General features: G+C 42.4%; 1 protein-coding gene across 17 annotated transcripts in view; it reads right to left on the bottom strand.

Annotated features, from left to right (window-relative positions):
* gatad2ab (GATA zinc finger domain containing 2Ab) overlaps window positions 1-15,208 on the bottom strand; it is a 151,036-nt gene that overhangs the window by 25,997 nt on the left and 109,831 nt on the right. For 6 of the 17 annotated variants that reach the window (XM_068016056.1, XM_068016057.1, XM_068016046.1 and 3 more), the window contains exons 3-5: window positions 10,534-10,663; window positions 8,856-8,987; window positions 4,729-4,818 (exon numbers count right to left, since the gene is read on the bottom strand). In XM_068016056.1, the coding sequence (XP_067872157.1) occupies window positions 4,729-4,818; window positions 8,856-8,987; window positions 10,534-10,663 (352 nt within the window). Of the gene's footprint in view, window positions 1-4,728; window positions 4,819-8,855; window positions 8,988-10,533; window positions 10,679-15,208 lie in introns of all 17 variants that reach the window. The other 11 variants (XM_068016042.1, XM_068016043.1, XM_068016040.1 and 8 more) reach the window with 4 other exon arrangements.

Below are 15,208 nucleotides of genomic sequence, written 5' to 3'. Positions count from 1 at the left end.
AAGCTTTAAATCGTTCCAAGGCCTTGGCCCTCTCTATCTCTATTACCTCCTCCAGCCCTACAATCTGCCAAGGATTCTGTGTTCCTCTAACTCTGGCCCCTTCTGAATCCCCCTATCCCTTCGGCCCACCAGTGATGTCCATAACTTCAGCCGGCCAGGCCTAAGTGCTAGAATTTCTTCCCTGAACATCTCCACCTCACCTCCTCACTCTCAGTTCTTTGAAAGAGTAACATGCGCTGTGGATAAAGGGGAGCCCGTTGACGTATTGTACTTGGATTTCCAGAAGGCATTTGACAAGGTGCCACATAAAAGGTTATTGCGCAAAGTAGGAGCTCATGGTGTAGAGGTAACATATTAGCAGGAGAGAAGATTGGCTGGCTGGCAGAAAACAGTGAGTATGCATAAATGGGTCCTTTTTAAGAGTGGCAGGATGTAATGACTGGAGTCCCGCAGGGGTCTGGGCTGGGGCTTCAACTTTTTACAATTTATATCAATGACTTAGATGAAGGAAGCGATGGCATGGTAGCTAAATTTGCAGATGACACAAAGATAGGTAGGAAAGTATGTTGTGAAGAAGACATAAGGAGGTTGCATGAGTGGGCAAAAATCTGGCAGATGGAGTATAATGTGGGAAAATGTGAAGTTGTTCACTTTGGCATGAAGAATAAAAAAGCAGGGTATTACTTAAATGGAGAACGACTGCAGAATTCTGAGGTGCAGAAGGATTTAGGTGTTCTAGTGCATGAGTCACAAAAAGTTAGTATGCAGGTACAGCAAGTAATAGAGGTTGTTAGTGGAATGCTATCCTTTATTACGAGAGGAATTGAAAATAAAATTAAGGATGTTACGCTTCAGTTATACAGGACATTGGTGAGACCACATCTCAAATACTTTGTGCAGTTTTGGTCTCCTTATTTAAGGAAAGATGCAAATGCGTTGGAGGTGGTTCAGAGGAGGTTTACTAGATTGATAGCTGGAATGAGCGGGTTGTCTTATGAGGAAAGGTTGGACAAACTGGGCTTGTTTTCACTGGAGTTTAGAAGAGTGAGGGGAGACTTGATTGAAGTTTATAAGATCCTGAATGGTCTCGACAAGGTGGATGTGGAGAGGATGTTTCCTCTAGGTGAGTCCAGACTAGAGGGCACTGTTTTAAAATTAGGGGTCACCCTTTTAGGACAGAGATGAAGAGAGATTTTTTTCTCTCAGAGGGTGGTGCGACTTTGGGACTCTGCCTCAGAAGGTGGTGGAAATGGGGTCATTGAATATTTTAAAGGCAGAGTTATATAGATTCTTGTTGGGCAAGGGAATCAAAGTTTATCAGGGGTAGATGGGAGTGTGGAATTCGAGACATAAACAAATCAGCCATCATCTTATTGAATGGTGGAGCAGGCTGGAGGGGTCGAATGGTCTACTTCTGCTCCCAATTCATATGTTCGTTAAAACCTACCCTTTTGACCAAGTCAGCTGTTCTAATATCGCCTCCTTAAGCTGAGTCAATTTTTGTCAAATGCACTCCTGTGAAGCATCACAGCACATTTTTATAGTTGAAGGCACTCTAACTCCAAGTAGCAGTTATGTCAGTTTGTAGAACTGCTCAATTTTTTTTTCAATTTATGAAGTATTAACAAATGGGTGAGTGGCACTGACTGCACCAATGTGAAAGGCAACAATGCAACCACATTTGCTTTATGTTTCAATGATTTTTTTTTGTAAAAATTAGGATTATATTCAGTTTCTGGCTTTTTTTTCCTCCCTTTTCTGAAGTTGCTGACTTTGCTGAGGTCCTGGCCACTGATAATTCTCCAGCACCTCATGGATGTGGCTCACATCTGACCGCAGAAAGTGATGGTGACAGGCTATTTAACCGTGGAGGGCACCAGGAGCCCATCTCCACTTGCACTGATCATCCAAGTGTCTCCTGATAGGATTGGGAAAGTTCTCTTCCTTCCTGCCTCAGATGACTAGGGAGGCCAAGATCAATAACTGCACTCCCGCTGCGATTAGATTATTCACCACAAACTGGGCTGTGTGGCTCTTAATTCACTATCACAGTTTGCTCACACTGCTCCAGGCCTGTATGCAGTACTTTGTTCACTGACTGCAAAATATGCTCTTCGAGCACAATGTTAGGTACAGTATTAAAATCTACAATCCAATTACATTTCAGGGGCCTTCCACAGATCCAAAATGCTTTACTGAAATCAAGTTGGACCCAGTGGTTGATCATTTTACTTCAATATGATGTCCTTAGTGAGTGAGATTCTACCCTGGTCTCTCTCTCTTTGGCACTCACTGCTTACACATTCAAATCATTTCCAGGGCGATGCTCTCTGTAAGTAGAACTTTGGGCAATTTAGTGATCAAGGTAAGGGATGTTTAGTGACAATATGGCGTCAGCATCAAACTCTCGCTACTCTGCCCTAGCAAGATGCCCCAGCCCAGATACAAGGAGCCCCTCTCTCCCTGCCATCATTGTGACTGGTTAGCACACCTCCAAACTGCCCAAAAGCACCATTTTGTGCAGTGCAGACACTTCCTACCAACTTCCTCTGAAGAAAGATCATCGACTTGAAACATTAGCTCTGCTCTCTCTCCTCAGATGCTGCCCGATCTGAGTATTTCTAGCACTTTCTACTTTTATTTCCTGTGAACTAGCTTTGGGGAGACACTGCACAAACTCAGCATGCGGACCCTTATAGCCAGTAAAGAGACTTTCATCTTAGAGTGAAAGGATCAGGGTCTAATCCACTGCACCATCCAACTGTCTCTTCCATAACCATAGGTCAACAGTGGGGTTGTCCTGAATATCACGGGCTAATGTTTGAACTAGTCTGTACCAATAGATATGATTGGATGGCTGGTGATGTCACATGGCACCAATACCAGGCAAAATATAGTCAGTAATGCAGGAATTCAGTAGGTGATAAAATCTAAAAGTGGATTTACAAAACATTAGAATGAATTAAAACTCAGGGTAAATCTCTTAAAACAAAAAAGTGAAAAAGATGAAGGCTCAGAACTCAAGTAGCGAAGAATTTTATTTCCAAAGAATAAGGTTACGAATTCCCATCCTAGAGTTACCAGTCATCCAGAATTGTTGCTTTAGCTCATCGTTAAGTAAGCAAACATGCAGGTGCAGCAGGCAGTTAAGAAGGCAAATGGTATGTTGGCCTTCATAGCGAGAGGATTCGAATACAGGAGCAAGGATGTCTTTGCAATTATACAAGGCCTTGGTAAGACCACATCTGGAATAGTGCGCGCAGTTTTGGTCTCCTTATCTGAGGAAGGATGTTCTTGCTATAGAGGGAGTGCAGTGAAGGTTCACCAGACTGATTCCTGGGATGGCAGAACTGACTTATGAAGAGAGATTGGGTCAATTAGGCTTGTATTTGCTAGAATTTAGAAGAACCTACAAAATTCTAACAAGATTGGACAGACTAGATGCAGGAAGGATGTTTTCGATGACAGGGGAGTCCAGGACCAGGGGTTACAGTCTCAGGATAAGGGGCAAGCCATTTAGGACTGAGATAAGGAGAAATTTCTTCACCCAGAGAGTGGTGAATCTGTGGAATTCTCTACCACGGAAAGCAGTTGAGGCTAAATCATTAAATATATTCAAGAGATATAGTTCTTAGGTCTAATGGGATCAAGGGATACAGGGAGAAAGTGCAAACAGGATACTGAGTGTGGATGGTGGGCCATGATCGTATTGAATGGCGGAGCAGGCTCGAAGGGCCGAATGGCCTACTCCTGCTCCTATTTTTCTAAGTTTCTATGTTACACCAAGCACCAAACACCATGAGACACTCTAGCTCAGATGGTTAGAAAAAAATTTAAAAATGCTTAATTTTCACCATTTCAATTGCGTCAGGTAGTTCATTGATGCACATCTCAGCCATACAGAGCACAAAGCAAAAAATAGCATTGTTATCCAATTTCACACAACACTCTCGGATGACGCGCTCAATCTACTCAATGACCAGGGTGATCAACACCCATTGGTAACATTTTCGGCAGCAATTAAATTTGACCAATCCGTGCAGGCAGTTACTTTCATTCCAAAAAGCTAAGTTAGAATATATACCCAGTTTGGTCACTAATTTTATTCAGTATATCAGCTTTAAAGGAGTTTCCCTCAAGTTATTATGCTTCACTTTTGTGCAATGCCCTTCATTCATCACCTCACAGTACTACTTGATCTGTACCCACCAGTTTGTTACTCTCAAACAGTTCAAAATGCTCTCGCCAGACACAACACCCAAGTCTAGAATCATACAGCTGGATGCCTTGCACAGTTCCAAGTGGAAAGTTTTCACCAGACTCAGTGCACTTTACTGAAATCCTAGTGACAACACTGTGCCTATACTCTACAAAAAACAAATACGAGGGGATTAGAAGGCTGTAATTCAGTTTTAAGATTCTGATGACTGTGCAATCTTCCAGTTTATTGATTCCCAGTGGGCAATTACAGCCTTGCAACGCCCTGTGAAATCTCCAATATTTCCCTTGCTGCAATTTCAGTTTGCTGCAATGCAAAGTTCCACTTTTAGACATATCCAAGAGATTAGTCTTGTAATCTAAGGTCCTGAAAAAGAACCCTAATCTCTTACTGCTCTGCCTCTATCCAGCCAAACAAGAACTCACCTCAATCCCTCAGTTTCCAGTCCCCCTGCGCTCCCTTTTGATGCTTAACCCAAAGCCTGGCAAGGCCCCAGTTGCTACACTGACCTGAAAGTTGGGCTTGCCAGCGGGAACATGCAGCGTTCCCCGGACCAGCGGGGGTGGGGTGGCCATGGTAGTGCCTGTCGAGACAGCAGGCTGGGAAGAGAATATTGAAAAGCACAAATACACATGAGAAAGCTGAGGAACACAATGGCACAAAGCAAACATATATTGCCCATTTGAAGAGATATTCTGTTGTAAACACCCAGGCCAATCAGACTGACAGAGCTCAAGTCAGTTGTTTAAAAAAAGCAATGCAGCCGAACTTCAATCTCAGAAAACTCCTTATTATACAAATATGGAATTCTTCCCCATTTCTGAGCATCCTTATAGCTCGTCGTCGTGAGATTTCCAAAGTACTGTCAACTATTCTAAAGGAACATACCTACAGCTGCTTAGACTTGATACTATCTTTAACCCCAAAGGTAAAAAGGACAGCAGTACTGCATCATCTAGACTCTATACAAAGATTTTTGATCTTGAGTCTATATTTTTCCTTTCCTCCAGTCAGAAGCCAAAATTCTATTAATTTAATCATCTGATAGCTAACCAGAGGAGCTGGAGAAAATATAGGGTGCACAAACCATCTCAGGGGTACTGCTACTAAGCAGCTGCCCAAAAGTTAAGAGAGACCTGCTTCGGTGGCTCACTTTGTTCAAGCATTATATGGGCAATGGCAACTCACTTCTGAATATGAGGTCCTACTCTGAGAATGAACGTTGCTCCATGAAAAACTCTCCTTTTGTTCTACTTGCCCCAATGAGATCAACTTTTCTTTTAAAGATAGAAAATGACCAAAAGAACAAGAGAAATTCTTGACTCCAAACCAGTGGAGTTACCCACAGCCTCTTGATTGAAAAATTAACGGACAAAAATAAATGTAAGCAAATAAATCAACTTCACCCCACTCACTAGATGGTGCATCCTTGTGTATTAACCTACCCAACCTAGTGACATTGATTCAGGGTAGCAAGGGAATCAGATGAAAAACCTGTGGTCAATTTCAGGTGAAGGAAGGTAACTGGGAAAATTTCCCAATCAAACATTTTTCAGGAGATCATGATACCCACGAGATATCATGAGGAAGACTCATCTTTTCCCCAATAAACACTCAGGAGCTGGGCAAGTGCCTCCTAAAAGGACCATTAAAAAAAGCTGAACGCATCTACAACCACTTTAACCTCATGAGAAAATGGAGGGACTCTTCTAATTCAAACGAGATTGTGCATGAGGCGTTTTAGACAAAGTAAAAATACCTTCTTTTTTTTTTTTAAAGTTAGAAAATGAAATTTTAAACTTGCATTGTTTGCACAATCGGCACTTAGATTCTTTCATAATAAGGCCATAAAACATCGACTGATAAAGATTATGGATTTTATAACAAGATATCTCTTCAAAAATTTCATATGCAGCCTAAGCAAGTCATGGCAAGGTTCATAAGATAATAGCTAGCACAGAGACAGAGAACCAAGTTAAGCAACTTAACCGTTTGAACAGAATGCTCCCTGGGTTTTTACCATCAGCAACCCACCATTTAACATGCAAAACTTGAGACTTATTTTTGATTAGTTTGTGGGATGTGGGCGTCACTGGCTAGGCCAGCATTTATTGCCCATTGCCAATTGCCCTCGAGAAGGTGGTGACGAGCCGTCTTCTTGAACTGCTGCAGTCCATGGGGTGTAGGTCCTTTTCTTAGATTTTTTAGCGGTTTGTGATACAACTGAGTGGCTTGCTAGGTCATTTCAGAGGGCATTTACGAGTCAACCACATTGCTGTGTCTCTGGAGTCACATGCAGGCTAGACCAGGTAAGGACAGCAGATTTTCTTCCCTAAAGGACATTAGTGAACCAGATGGGTTGATTTCTGGGCATTGATTTTCCCATCTCCCTATCCTCTCATTAGTTCTCTACCCTTTCTCGCCATTGCTCTTCTCCTGAAAAAGCAGACTCCTGTTGGGGTACGGGTTATAAGGGGTGGGGATGAAGTGCATGCAGCAGCCATTCTTTGAGAGCGCGCCTGGAGAGCCAGTATTGCTATGCTGTACAGTATTACAACAGAGCCCAATTCTGCCCTCGCATATTTCCCAGTAGGGTTTGTAGGGATAGGATAGTGATCAGGAGTGGGAGCCTTGATTGATTGCCACCTCTTTAAAGCTAGGGGCACTGAGTCCAATTGTAAAACCCTCCTGCCCCCCACCCAATCCATGCCATTCCGGCTTGCACCCACCACCATCAATGCCACTCCAACTGAGATCAGCTAACTGAACTGAGGCCAGAAGTTGATCATGGGACTTTCTCATCTGTATGGATAGATGCATACTACCCTTAATAAGACAACCAGGAGAGAGTGGTTGATTTTTCTTTTAAAAAGACTAATTTTTGAGTGATAGATTTTTGTTAGGCAAGAGTATTAAGGGTTACGGAACTAAGACAGGTAAATGGAGTTAAGATACAGATTGGCCATGATCTAACACTGGCAGAACAGGCTCGAGGGGCTGAATGGCCTTTTCCCTCCTCCTGTTCCTATGGTCCCACAGCACAAGAATCATGGCCTGATCTGACTGGTGTAAAGAAGCTGCAGCACTGGGCTGTGGCAGCTAGGGGGTAGATGGTCACTACGCTAAAATAAAAGCTAACAATTTCTAATATGGCCTTCTAAATCTAGAGTCCGGATCAAACCCAACCCTTTAGGTGGAATAATTAAATCCAGAACTTGATCTAGGAGAGATTACCCTGGAAGTAAGCATCGTAGAAATCTTTGCAAGTACTTCAAACTCAAAATAATAAGGAATTTTCTTCTGTAGTACAGAGTTACACTTGTATTTCTTCACGAGTTAATAAGAGGCTGCAGAAACAGGTTAAAATTGAAGCAAAAGACAAGATTCCAAATTCCGATAATGCATTGTAAAATCAATAGTCAGCAATGAGGCAGGTTGGAGGAACAATATCATTGCTTCAAACCCATTAATGGGCCGTGGCCCTTCATAGCCTTCTTTAAGGATGGTCGATTAAACAGAGCTGCCAGAATTTATTCCACCACACAAGCTGGCATTGTAAGACAGAGCAATTATTTCTCCACCATCCCCTAAATCAGCTAATAGGTTCTCCTACTCCAGATGGAACGCTTTCTGTTAGGATGAATGTGCAATAATTTTTGACTTTTTTTGTGGCTCCAAGTGTTAGACACAAAGTGTTGCCAGATATTCAACCACAGGTGGCATCACAATCATGCCAAATCTTGTTCTTAATTTGCTGTCCATGTACACATTTTCTAACAAAAATCATTGGATAGCAATCAAGGTTGGGGGAGGGGGTGGGGGACCTTGGTTGATTTTCTGATGCCTGGTCTACGATTGGTCATTAAACATTCACGGGTGCAGAGGCTAATTGCAGCGATTGTACAATGATCCGCTAGTTTGCGGTGAGCTTTGAAGTTCAGTGCTACATTACAGTTAACAATTACATTTCATGTCAAATACAAGCGAGAGTCAGGAAAACGCAAACGTAGAAGCCTTCAGTCAACAAACAGAGATCGAAATTCGAGACAATAAAATAGGTCATCTCCCAGTGTTTTTAATCTAGTCTAAAAATAAAAGGAAAAACATGATTTTGGGGGTGGGGATGTGGGGGGGTTGTGCATTTAAATTCAGCTCTCCTAGTAGAATTTGTATTATGGACTCTCTGCATTTAAGAATTTTAAGCAAGCCCAGCAAAGTCTGATCACTGGTCTGACGTACCTTGAACTAAATTCACTCACAAGCATTTTATATAGTAACCTATATAACACTAGCATTACATAGAAAATACAGCACATAAACAGGTCATACTATCTGTGTTGGTGCCTCATCAGAGCCATTCCGCATATTTTTCTACAATTTTTACTCTCATGTATTTGTCTGGCTTCCTTTTGAAAGCATCTAAGCTATTTGCCACATAGTGAGCTCCATGTTGGTGGAAGCCATGTACAGCTCCCCTGAACAGCTATAATCACCAGGTACTTTCATTCTAAGTAGCTGGGTTATAAATTTTTTCATGGTTTGTGCTGTATAAACAAACATTTCCATTGCATTGAGTGAAAAAATTTAAAAACATGGAATCGATAGGGGACAAGGACAACGACAACAGTATTGATACCTTCGGGATGGTGGCCTCCTTTTGAATTTGGCTCTGCCGAAGTTTCTTAAGCAGGACAAGTTTGGCCTCCTCCAGCCGTAGCTCTTCCTTTAACTGCTTGATCATTCTCTCTCGCTCCTCTGGCGTGCTCTTCTGAAAGGAAAGGCGGTATCACAAAAAAATCTGTTGGTTAATTTTCCTCTACCCCCCGCCCATCTAAAGATACTCGGGTACAATTCCACAGGTGTTGACCAATTTGCTAAGTGGCCAATCTTCACGTGCAAGCCTAGGCATTCATTGCCAGTGGGTTATGCAACAATGGCAGCATTACAAACCCGCATCATACCCATTTAAGTACAATTTATAATAAGGTTCACTGGATTGCGATTAGGGGCAGGAACCCTGGATGATTTTCCCTTCAGGCTAGGGTAACAGCATCAACTGCAACAGTCTTTAATGCCAGCTTGGTGGACATCAGCTAATTCAAAATAGATTGGGAATCAAACTCAAATGTTTTGGGGAAAAACTAGTGACGCCTTGTCTGCGGTATTTTTATACTCTTGCACTTTATTTCCTTGCACCTGCAATATTCCTAGCTAGAGACATGGCATTCTCTCAGATTGTGCCCGCGTCTGGCCTTTGATCAATAGTTGCTCACAGTGGCACCACCATTATTCACAGCCCCACTGCAACAGCTTCTCCTGAAGCCAATAACTCATGGCCTGGGATACGGTTTCACAGGCACCTGACAGCCTTTTAAATAACTCTTTCAAGAGGACATTCACATGCAAGTTTCTAGACCAGCTTCAGCAGGCTATTTGGCCACTGGGACATCATGGGTGCCTGCTCCCGTCAGCATTCAATGTCCAGTCGATGTGCATTTTCCAGCAGAGGGCACTTTATGACAATCAGGAGTGGAAACCCCTGTCTCTAATCAAGGGCACCAAAGCCAATCATAGCAAGCAGTCTCAGAGCAGCCCAGTACGGGCCAGGAACTGAATGAATCCTTGGTGATCCTACTGATCAGCACCCACTCGATGCAATGCATTAAGAATTGAGCCAAGATTCGATTTGCTTTTGAGAATGTTAAAAATAGGGTCTTTCATTAAAAGAAATGTACCAGAGAATGTCAAAAAAAGGAAGCAGACTCTTGAGCAAAGATACTTAAATAGGGTGAAGAGTGGGGGGGGGGGGGGGGGGGGGGGGGGGGGAAAGAGATGGCAGAAGCAGGTGCAAGAGGTAAAATGACTCTGTTCATAAAAAAACTAATTTAAAGAGCGTCGCTAAACGTGAATAATGAAATGGAAATTGCTAGCTACAAAGTGTTAACAAATCCAAAAGTGTTTTCTCAGAACAGTCAGCCCCTGTAGCAGGAGCTGCATTCAGGGAACAACTGGGTTATTACATAAAATCCCATGAATGGGAGGGAATAAAAGTAAAACTACATTTGTTCCAAAAATCTAGGGGCATTTTAAAGAAAACTATGAAATGAGCTTGAATAAGGCGGCATGCAAAGAATCACACAGCACAGGAGGCTGCCATTTGGCCCATCGTGCCTGTACAAGTTCTTTGAAATTGCTATTCGATTCATTCCAGATACAAACCAGAAGTTTAAAAAAAGATAAACGGACATAAATGCATGCTTTCAAAATAAAACAACTAAACTGAAGCTACTGGTTTTGACAAAATTCTGCCTCACCATAATATCAGCGGTATTTGCATTCCTTCCAGGGTCTTTTGATAGCCCATTCATCCTGGGACTTGAGGGTTCATTGTCAGAAAGGACGATGATATCCGGAGATGGGGCACGCTTTCCCTTCTTCATTTCGCTGTAAGAGATTGGACTGCAGATTGAACAGGGCAGTAGAGGGGGATTGAAAACGGAACGGTCAAAATTTTTAAACCTCCAGCCAGGGAGTACAACTTCCTGCCTCATGCAAAAAGAATCTAAGATTTCCCCTCTTATCTTTACTAGCATTGCCTTTACAGAACAGAAACAGGCCATTCGGCCCAACTGGTCCATGCTAGTCTTTATGCTCCACGTGAGCCCCCTCTTACTCTGTTTAATCTAACTCCATCAGCATTACCTTCTATTTCTTTCTCTCGTACACTCATCCAGCTTTCCTTAAAAGAATCTATGCTGTTCATCTCATCTACTCCTTGAAGTAGTGAGTTCCACGTTCTCACCACTCTCTGGAAAACCAAGTTGCTCCCAATTTCTTCCTGGGTTTACATAATCTTTATGGTTTGATGATTCCCAATCTCAATGGGCCAGGCAGCTGCTTCTGCCACCCTGCCTGAATATCTCATCACCTGTGCTCAGAAACACAACCAGATTTATTTGTTTCTGCAGGTTCTGGGGTCGGGGTGGGTGAAAGAGTAGGGGGTGGGAAAACAGAGGGGCATGGCGGGGCGAGAAGTGATTCTCCACACAGACCTAATCACAGGTGAGACAGCAATCAAGCCTTTCTTTGCTGACCCTTGCTTCATCTCACTTCTTTGAAAATAATTCAAGCTCTGACAGGCTGTGTAAACTTCCCCATCTCATTCTCAGAAACAGCAGCTGCCCTGAATGTGTAGTTTATAATCTGACTGTTCACATGTACATCAACCCTGACAGTCAGCTGAGATCATCACTGTGAGGGGAGCGTGGGAGGGGATATATTACCTGCAGTCGCCTCGGAGATCTGTGTAATTCTGACCTTGTATTTTATATTTCCCCACATTGCAAAGTCTGCAGATGATAATTACTATAGTGAGGGCTTAACTGTTTATTTAAAAAAAAAAACTTTCCTTGAAAGTTAAAAACAGGTCCTGGTGCAACTCTACAAGACATGAGTATTATCAATTACTGAGTAAAACAAAAAGTTTTATGCTAACAGCATGTTCACAGAACACTTGAATTTTGAGACACATCACATATTTTTGTTGCTCCCTTCGCACTCTACAACACTGCTCAAGACAATTGATAGAGTCGGGCAGAGATAATGCCACTCTTCAGCTAACAGACAGCATCCTTGCATCTAAGTGACTGGGAGTGAACTTCCTGTATGTTAATTGGCCAAGAAAAAAAACTGTCACGTGACTTAGGCATTTCCCTTCATCTGTCACATGACCACTCCCAGTGCAACCCATGGCAACAGCTGGCTGAAACTGGTCTGTGACACATTGCCTTCATTTTGTGAAGGGAGGTAGGGTTCAGGTACTGAAACAAAATGGAGCTCATCGAACTGGCAGAAAAAGAAACCCTGGTTAGACAAACAGCAGGCTTCCACTAGCTCAGCCGTCACTCCCTCGCAGGCTTTAGTTCGTGAAGCTCGGTGTGAATTTAGACTGCGCTGTGATGCGCACACAAAAAAATATTCAGAAAATACTCTTAAAAAAAGTCCTTCATGAAGGAGCCTCAAATTTCTTTGCAGCTCTCGATTAATCCGATGCAACTACTTTGTGCACAAAGTTTACAAAAACACGGCGTACTGTTATGAAAGAAGATCTCAATTTGTTCACCTCTAGGGGGAAAGAAAATTGCTTATACTTGTACATAGATATCTCTCATCACTGCTAAATTTTGTATTAGACTGAACAATTGATGGGTTTGTGACAGCGAGAGTTTCTGGGGGACTGAGGCAGCCCCTGAAAACTTTTGGCACTTGGCCAAGACTTCATTTAATTCAAATAGTTTGGTTTGGAAAGTCGACCAGGGACAGCTGCTGGAAGTGGTCTGATACTTGGCCTTTGCTGCAACACTGCTTGAGCAAACTGTGCGCCTGAACTTGATGTTATTGGTGCAACTCAGAGAATCCAAAGTGTGTTTTTATATATATGTTGAGGTTTGGGATAAGAACATTAAGTACCAAGCTCACTCAGAATTTGTTGCGCTAGGATAATTTTTCAAGTTAATGATTGATTTCATTACACAAGATAATTGAGAAAATAACATGGTGAACCCATATATCTTTGTAGAGTGTCTTTCTTGATTCTGTAGTACCTACAAGGCACAAGTCAGGAGCATGATGGAATACTCTCCATTTGCCTGGATGGGTGGTGCTACAACATTCAAAAAGGTTGAAACCATCCAGGGCAAAGCATTCTGCTTGATCGGCACCTCATTCATAAGCCTAAATGTTCACTGAATCAGCTGTATCATTTACAGGTTGCAGAAAGTTACCAAGGCTTCTTCAACAGCACTTCCTAAGCTCCACCACCAAGGTCCAAGAGCAGCAGGTGCATGGGAACACAATAATTTCCAAGTTCCCCTCCACATCACACACCATCCTGACTTTGACATATGCCAACCATCCCTTCATCATCGCTGGATTAAAATCCTGGAACTCCCTACCTCACATCACTGTGGGAGCACCTTCACCAACCAGACTGAAGTGGTTCAAAAACCACCACTTTCTCGATGGAAACAGGAATTGGTAATAGTGCTGACCTTGCCAGGATGTTTTTGTGGAATACATATTTGGAACACACTCATCCCTAATGGAAGTACAACCTTGGTAATAACCAGCATCGAATACCTCCCATCAGACATGCACACAGTGCAGAACAGCAGAAAAATGCTCACTTTAATGTCAACAGTAATCTTTAACGAGTAAAAATTTACTTTAATTGGTGGAAAGCTCTGGCAAAGGACAGTTTAAGGGTTGAATTTATAAGGCAGCCCAACAACATGCTGAACCCACTGTCTGGCATGTGACCCCCCCACCCCCCTGTGATGCAGCAACTCTGTGATGGTGCATGAGGACTCTTCGACATCAGGCAAGCCTCCAATAAAGCTACCGTTCAATCTTGGGTAAACCTCAAAATTTGTAAACATGGGACATCAAGAGGATATATGATCCAACTTTGTAATTTCCAGAAGCTAGCCAGCTCTCTCTGATTTAGCCCATATTGGACTCATTACCAATTGGCCTACATTACATGACTGTTTATAACTTTCAGCATGTCAACGATTGTAGAACGCGTGGAAAAAAAAGCCAATGAGAAAGTTGGGAGACTCTTCTTCAGATCGAAATGTCTTTTTTTGTATATACAGGAAATGTCAATAATACTCTTCCTGATATAGACCATAAACATCCTGCATTACCGTTACAACTGCTCCATTAACCTCCTGCGAACGGCAATGGTAAATGCACCAAGGCAGACAAGTCATGGTACTGAATTATCTCAACCATGGTACCACTGCACAGTTCATTCTGTGGAAAAGGCAAGTGTCTTGTCACAGTATACCAGCGTCCAGGTAGTGAGAATTTCAACCTTAGTAGAACAATTTTACACAATAATTCTTTGCCTCATATCGTCCCTCATTCTGGTTGTCTGTTTCTACCTTGAGATATATTTTCCCATAGCAATTCCTGCTCACAAGTCCAAACTTTCTGCTGAACAAGCTCTTCCCATTTGTCTTGTAGCTTGCCATAATTGACTGTCCATGCCTAGAGCAACCCTTGCACGATCGGCTTGGTACTCCCTTACAAGTGCCCTGTGATTATCTTTCTTTTGCATTTTCCTCTAAAACACCCTTGGCCCAATGGTTTGCAGAAGGGAAAGCCACAATTGCCAGTCACATTAAATTACCACAGGTACAAGTGAGATACACAGGTATCATTAATTTTTCATAAACTGTTAGCTGTTTAGCTTTTTAAAAAAACATGGTCAATGTTGGTCAAATTTATTGAAAAGATGCAGATATTTGAGAAGCAGTAAAAGTTAACATTTCTGGAAGCGTTGGACATTTGGCCCTTCAAGCCTGTTCTGCCATTCTATTAGATCATGGCTGATATGCACCCCAATTCCATTTACCCACCCAATCTCTCTACCCTTGATACCATCACTTAACAAAATCACCTCAAACTTAGGCATAAAAATTTAAATTGAACCTCAGCGTCCACAGCCTATTAGGGGAGAAAGTTCCAGATCTTCAACCTGTGTGTGGAAAAACAGCAATATTCCCCTGGCTGGAGAGTGTAGAACTAGGAGGTCATAGTCTCAGGATAAGGGATTAGCCATTTAGGACTGAGATCAGGAGAAATTCCTTCAGAGTTGGGAATCTTTGGAATTGTCTAATCCAGAGGCCGTGTATGCTCAGTTGTTGAGTATATTCAAGACGGAGATTGACAGATTTTTGGACACTTAAGAATCAAGGGATATGGGGATAGGGTGGGAAAGTGAAATGAGGTAGATGATCAGTCAGGACCTTACTGAATATCGAAGCAGGCCCGAAAGTCTGTATGGCCTACTCTTGCTTCTGTTTCTTATGTCAGGAAGCTATAGACCAGTTAGCTTACCATCTGTCACTGGGAAAAGTATTAAGGAAGAAATAGCAGTAGAAGAAATAACATTTAGAAAAACATAATGCAATCAAACAGAGT

Source organism: Heterodontus francisci, chromosome 36 (genome assembly GCF_036365525.1).
Source record: "Heterodontus francisci isolate sHetFra1 chromosome 36, sHetFra1.hap1, whole genome shotgun sequence".
Lineage (NCBI taxonomy): Eukaryota > Metazoa > Chordata > Chondrichthyes > Heterodontiformes > Heterodontidae > Heterodontus > Heterodontus francisci.
The sequence above is the reverse complement of the archived record's forward strand: the minus strand, read 5'-3'. Positions and strand labels throughout refer to the sequence as shown.